General features: G+C 39.8%; 1 protein-coding gene and 1 non-coding gene across 2 annotated transcripts; one reads left to right on the top strand and one right to left on the bottom strand.

Annotated features, from left to right (window-relative positions):
• Positions 1-3551: 3551 nt before the first annotated feature.
• On the top strand, positions 3552-4430 carry LOC128134133 (uncharacterized). The gene has a single exon (XM_052771584.1). It carries the CDS (start codon positions 3552-3554, stop codon positions 4428-4430), a length of 879 nt encoding a protein of 292 aa, XP_052627544.1.
• Positions 3600-3706, bottom strand: LOC111910605 (small nucleolar RNA R71). Its single transcript, XR_002856585.1, has one exon. It is a non-coding gene; the product is annotated as a small nucleolar RNA R71 (small nucleolar RNA).
• Positions 4431-6383: the final 1953 nt, after the last annotated feature.

Below are 6383 nucleotides of genomic sequence, written 5' to 3' on the forward strand. Positions count from 1 at the left end.
AGTCCACGCCAGACTCGGCGAGTTGATTTGACCGTTGACCGTTGACCGTTGACCAATGTTGACTTGATAGGGTTAGTCAACCTTAGTTGGGAAAGTGTTAATTAGAGATGTATTGTGTTATAGGAGGACTATAGCTCGGGAGATCGAGCACTAGTGATTTCAGGGATTTGCGAGTTATCGAGATACGCGAGGTGAGTCTTCTCACTATACTTTACCTTGAGTAGGTAATCAGAGTTATGTGACAAATTATTTGTATGCTATATGTATGTTATGTGGTGTACTGCATTATTTCTATGTGATTTATGTTGTGCATGTTTATAGAGTTGGAACTGAAAGGTTCATAGAGTTAGAACCAGAGAGTTCACAGAGTAGGGTCCACGGACCCACAGAGTTATAGCCTCGAGTGGCTAATTTGTGCTATGTGTGGTATTTTGGGGAACTCACTAAGCTTTGTGCTTACAGTGTTTGGTGTTATTTGTTTCAGGTACTAGTGATGACCGTGGGATGGCGCTGGCCTGATTAGTACACACACGGGATTTTTATGTAATGAGATCTTGGGATTTTTATATGTTATGGATTTGAGTTTCAAACACTGATGTTTTTATGAATACTAAATGAATTATGCTTTTATAAAATGCGAAAAATTGTTTTGAAATTTACGGTGTTACAATGTTAGAGACCTGGTTAAGGTCGGTATCCTGGTATATAGGATGATGATATGTTAGTGACCAGTTAGGTCGGTATCCTGGTTAGAATGATGTTATGTTAGGTGATCTGCTAGATCGGTTTGATTGGATGTGAATTGTTATATGATTGAATGTTTATGTGCATATGGTTGTTGGACTGGGGTTGGGCAGAGGGGGGTCCTGCTTTGTGCTGTAGGCCAATATACCCAGGGCGGACCGGATATTCCGAAGGCCCAGCGAGCGGTCCAGATAGGTTGTAGGCCCCATGAGGGCGGACCAGTCGTACTGTAGACTCAGAGAGTGGACCAGGTGGATCGAAGGCCCTGTGCGGGTGGACCAATCACACTGTATACTTGTTGTATATGGCTAGACTCGGAGGGTGGACCAAGTGAACTGTAGGCTGATGCGGCGGACCAGTCACACAGTAGACCTGAAGTGCATGACTGTTCTATGTTCTGTTATGATATGGCATGTTATGCGTATGGTATATGTGGTTGGTATTTTGGGGGTATCTCACTAAGCTTTTGGGCTTACAGTTGTGGTTTAAATGTTTCAGGTACTTCAGGAGATCGTGGCAAGGCAAAGGCGTGATCGTACCGCTCCTCACGTTTATGTTTTATGATATGGTTCTGGGGAAACACTCTGATAATAAAAGTGTTGAAAACCTTTTTGTAATAACTTTATGAATGTGGATTGTTTTTGAAAAGTTTTAAATTGGTTGAAATTTTTAGAGTGTTACAAATTAGAGACCAAAGAATGAAGAAGTAGGAAAAATCCACACCTACTAGGCGAGTTCATGAGAGTATTCCCGAAGAAAAGTAAAAAATCCTTGCCGTACATGGATTTTGCACTTGTACTTGGCGAGTACACGACCTACTCGCCGAGTTGCCCCTGTTTTGTGATAACTATAAATATTGGATCTTAATCCAAATTGAGGACTTTTCTGGCTTTCTTGGAGATAGACCTGCGATTGAAGAACCCTTGGAAGACCTGAAGAACCCTAACATTCGATCTTTTGAAGACTCAAGGCGAATTAGGTTATATTTTCCACTTAATCTTAGGATTGAATCATGTTTGGCTTAGTTAAATTCATGTTTGAGCTTGTTTCTACTATAATCATGAGCTAAATTCGTATTGTTTCTGTTTAGGAAGAACCAAATTACTCCTATGGTTTAATTATTACTTTTGTTAATTGTTTATTGGTGATTTTATTAAATTAAGTTTGTTAAAGAACCTTATGCATTAACCATAACTATTTTCTGTTAATTGGGAGACAATTAAGCTGCATGAACATCTCTTAGTTTTTAACCTCATATGTTTATGTGACCACTTTATCATATGTCTAGGAATAATGAACATGAAACTAGAATTAATAAAAGAATGGGTAAATTAATGTGTAAGCTTGTTTGAGAAACCAACAACCAAGAGGTTAATTGAAACACCCACTTGATTAACCAATTACAAATCTTATTTAATACAAATAATTGAACTAGGGAATTAATTAGTTTAAACAATTGGCCACTGCTTGAATCGATTAATCGTCTAAGGGTTAGTATTAGTGAACATGAATCTAACCACTATAGTTGGTAACCAATAACAATTAATTTATCACATTATTACACAAATAACCATAGGAGTGAATTGGTTGGACCTAAACAGAAACTCTTTATCAAATTTGGTGAACTTTTACTTGTTTTAGTTTTTAGTTAACCACTTGTTAGGTGGTGTGTTTAAGTTTCTAGTCTTGTAAAAGTAGAGAAAACCTTTACTTTTATTACTTGCTTACTTAAAATTAGTTATTAGTTTAATTTCCGTTCCCTGAGTTCGACACTCTACTTATCCAACTATACCACTAAAAGACAGGTTCACTGCCTTTGTGTGCTAAATTTATAATTTAAAATTAGGATTAAAACCAGTGCATTTTACACACATCAAGTTTTTGGCGCCGTTGCCGGGGAACGGTTCAAAAATTAAATCTAATTCCAAATTTTATCGACCCTTTGTGTGAGTTTTTCTTGCACCAAGTTATTTTTTTAGCAATTCAGTAAGTAGGTTAGGTTTTAGAATTTTTTAGTTTTTAGAAGTTTTTATTTAGTTTTCAATTTCTTTAGACAGGTTACTCGCCGAGTGCACTCACACCTACTCGGCGAGTACCCTACTGTTTGGCAAGTAGTTTCTAATTTCATTATGTTTTGTCTTTTGTTCTTTTTACGCATTTGTCTTGTTCTATTACATGCTTTTCATGACCAGAGGATCCAACACCCCACTAGTGCCCCCCTTTGAAGACCCATAATCCGCATTGAGAAAGAACAAAGACAAAGACGTGGAAAGCTCGAATACACCTAAGAAGTCACCTTTGTCTAACTTGAAGACTGTTTTTGGGAAGAAGAACAACGGAAAATCAGGAGCATCCAGTGCCTCTTTAGCAAACGAAGACCTGATCAAAGAAGACACCGAGTACGAAACCGAGGAAGAAGAAGAACCTACATTCGGGCACGATTCCGATTCCGACAACGAATTTGCTATTCTCATGGCTAACATTGATGAAGTCCCCATGGGGGAATGGAAGAAGAGGATATGTGATGATTCCGGGCCGGGACTTGTGCAACCCGCAATTCCCGTGACTGCCACTTTTGAGCTAAAGGGTCACATTCTTGCTCTACTCAAGGAGATCCCCTTCTATGGAAAAGACCACGAAGATGCTTACAAACACTTGGATCAAGTCAATGATGTAGCTGATTATTTTAATGTCCTAAACGTGCCTCGTGAAACTCAGCTACTTCGCATGCTTCCGGTTACATTGAAGGGTGCTGCAAAGGATTGGCTCAAGTCACTTCCCCCGGGTCCATCACTACATGGGCCAAGATGAAAGAAGAATTTATGGATCAATTCTGCTCACCCTCCAAGATATCTAAGTTAAAGAAAGCCATAGCCAACTTTGAACAACAAGGTAGAGAGTCACTATATGAAACTTGGGAGAGGTACAAGAGCCTGCTAAGGAATTGCCCACATCATGACCTCAATAGTCAACAAGAAGTCTCCAACTTTTATGATGGAGTAAGTGTTACCACAATGCAATTACTTGACTCGCAAGGTCCATTCACAAAGAAGGCACCTCCAGTGATAAAGCAACTAATTGAAGAATTCTCTAAGCATTCTAGAGAATACCACAATCCAATGAATGATGTGACAAGGGGATCAGCTTATGCAGCTTCAGAAGATTTGTCAGTAGTCATGGCTATGCTAAAAACCATGGATAGGAGGATGGACAAAATGGATCAAACGATACATGCTATTCGGGTGGGTTGTGAGAACTACAATGGGCCTCATCTTACTAGAGACTGCGACTTGGATGAAAATGGCAATAAGAAGGTGCAAGTATGTTACTCAAGTGGGGACCGATATGATGAAGATTGGCACAAACCAAAGAAAGAGTGGCACCCTTATGACGAGTACATGAAGGCTAAGGAGGAGAAGTACAAGCAAAAGGGAAGAGGTTTTTACCAAAAGGAGGATCCGGCACAAGAAATAAAACCAAGTTTGGAAGAGATGCTTACCAAGTTTGTAGCTGCTTCAGAAAAGAGACATAATGAACATGATGCTGCAATCCGAGAAACAAGAACCATGCTTAGAAACCAGCAAGCATCTATCCACAACATTGAAACACAGCTTGGGCAACTTGCTCAACAAATCAATCAAAGATCACCGGGCAAACTTCCTAGTAAAACCGAAAACAACCCATGAGGCGCGCACATAAACATAGTCACAACAAGAAGTGGGAAGATAATTACTCCTCTGGCCCCATTCAGAATGAAGCACCCAAAGACTTGCAAAAGGAGGACGCAGAAAAACAAGATCCAAATCAAATTCTGCATAAAACAGACTCTACTCGCCGAGTCCACTGCCAAATTCCGAAAATCAAATCCCTGAAAAGCCCTTTCAGCCTCCAATGCCATATCCAGCTCGAGCTAAGAAAGAAAAGCAGGAAGAGGAGTACCAGAAGTTTCTTGACCATATTAAAGCTCTTCAAATCAACATACCCTTCATCGAAGCAGTCTCTCAAATGCCAAAATATGCAAAATTCCTCAAGGAGCTTCTAACCAATAGAAGGAAGATGGAGAAAGTGAAAGAAGTAGTTCTAAATGAAAATTGCTCAGCTGCCATGCTAAACAAATTACCAAAGAAGAAGGGTGATCCGGGAAGCTTGACTTTGCCTTGCCAATTTGGCAACTTGGCTACCATTCATGCTTTGGCTGATTCGGGAGCAAGTGTGAACCTCATGCCTTATTCATTCTTCAAGAAGCTGGATCTCCCGAAACGAAGGCCAACTCGTATGGCAATTCACTTAGCAAACAAGATAGTTAGATTTCCAAGAGGAATATATGAAGACTTATTGGTCAAGGTGGACAAATTTGTGTTTCCCACAGACTTTATAATTCTAGACATGGAAGCGGATCCTCAAGTCCTGATCATCCTTGGAAGACCTTTCCTCAACACGGCAAGTGCTATAGTGGACATGAGAGACTCGAAGCTTACTTTACGGGTAGGAGATGATTTAGTCATTTTCGTGGTTGATCAAGCTATGAAGCATGCGAGGAATAGTGATGACATGGCATTCTCGATTGACATGTTTGATGAATTGATGGAGGAATGCGATAATGCGAGGAATAGTGGTGGCAAGTGGAACTTTTGCCTATCGTCGCATGCCCTTTGGGTAATGCAATGCACCCGCGGCATTTCAAAGGTGCATGACAGCCATATTCCACGAAATGGTGGAAAAATTCATGGAAGTCTTTATGGAGGATTTTTCTATTTTTGGATCTTCCTTCCATGATTGTCACACTAACCTTGATTTGATGCTTGCTAGGTGTGAAAAAACTGACTTAGTTCTTAATTGGGAGAAATGTCACTTTATGGTCAAGGAGGGTATAGTTCTAGGCCACAAGGTTTCTAAACCGGGAATTGAAGTGACTGGGCAAAGATTGACACCATTGCCAAATTACCCCCACCAACTAATGTGAAGGGCATTAGAAGTTTTATTAGACATGCGGGTTTTTACCGGCGTTTTATAAAAGATTTTTCCAAAAGAACTAGACCTCTAACACAATTGCTTTTGAAAGATGCACCATTCAATTTTACTAAAAAGTGTTTAGAGGCGTTTGAATTCTTGAAAGAAAAATTGACTAATGCCCCGATCATTATTGCCCTGAATTGGGATTTACCATTTGAAATAATGTGTTATGCTAGTGACTTTGCTTTAGGAGCTGTCCTTGTTCAAAAGGTTGATAAGCACTTTCGACCCATATATTATGCAAGTAAAACTTTAAATCTGGCCCAAGAGAATTACACCACCACTGAAAAAGAATTATTAGCTGTGGTGTATGCCTTTGATAAATTCCGCCCTTGTTTAGTTTTATCTAAAACAACTATTTTTGCTGACCACTCTGTTATCAAGTATTTGTTTCCCAAGAAGGATGCCAAGCCAAGATTGATATGTTGGGTTCTACTTCTTCTAGAGTTTGTCACCGAGATACGCGACAAGAAAGGAATGGAGAATGTAGCAGCCGACCACTTATCAAGGCTAGAAAACCTGCAATTGCAAGAAGATGAAGTTGGAGATGATTTTCCGAACGAGTACATTATGGTGACTACGGGAGAAGAGCCATGGTTCGCGGACATAGCTAATTACTTAGCTAG

The sequence above is a fragment of the Lactuca sativa genome, chromosome 5 (genome assembly GCF_002870075.4).
Source record: "Lactuca sativa cultivar Salinas chromosome 5, Lsat_Salinas_v11, whole genome shotgun sequence".
In the NCBI taxonomy this organism is placed as follows: domain Eukaryota; kingdom Viridiplantae; phylum Streptophyta; class Magnoliopsida; order Asterales; family Asteraceae; genus Lactuca; species Lactuca sativa.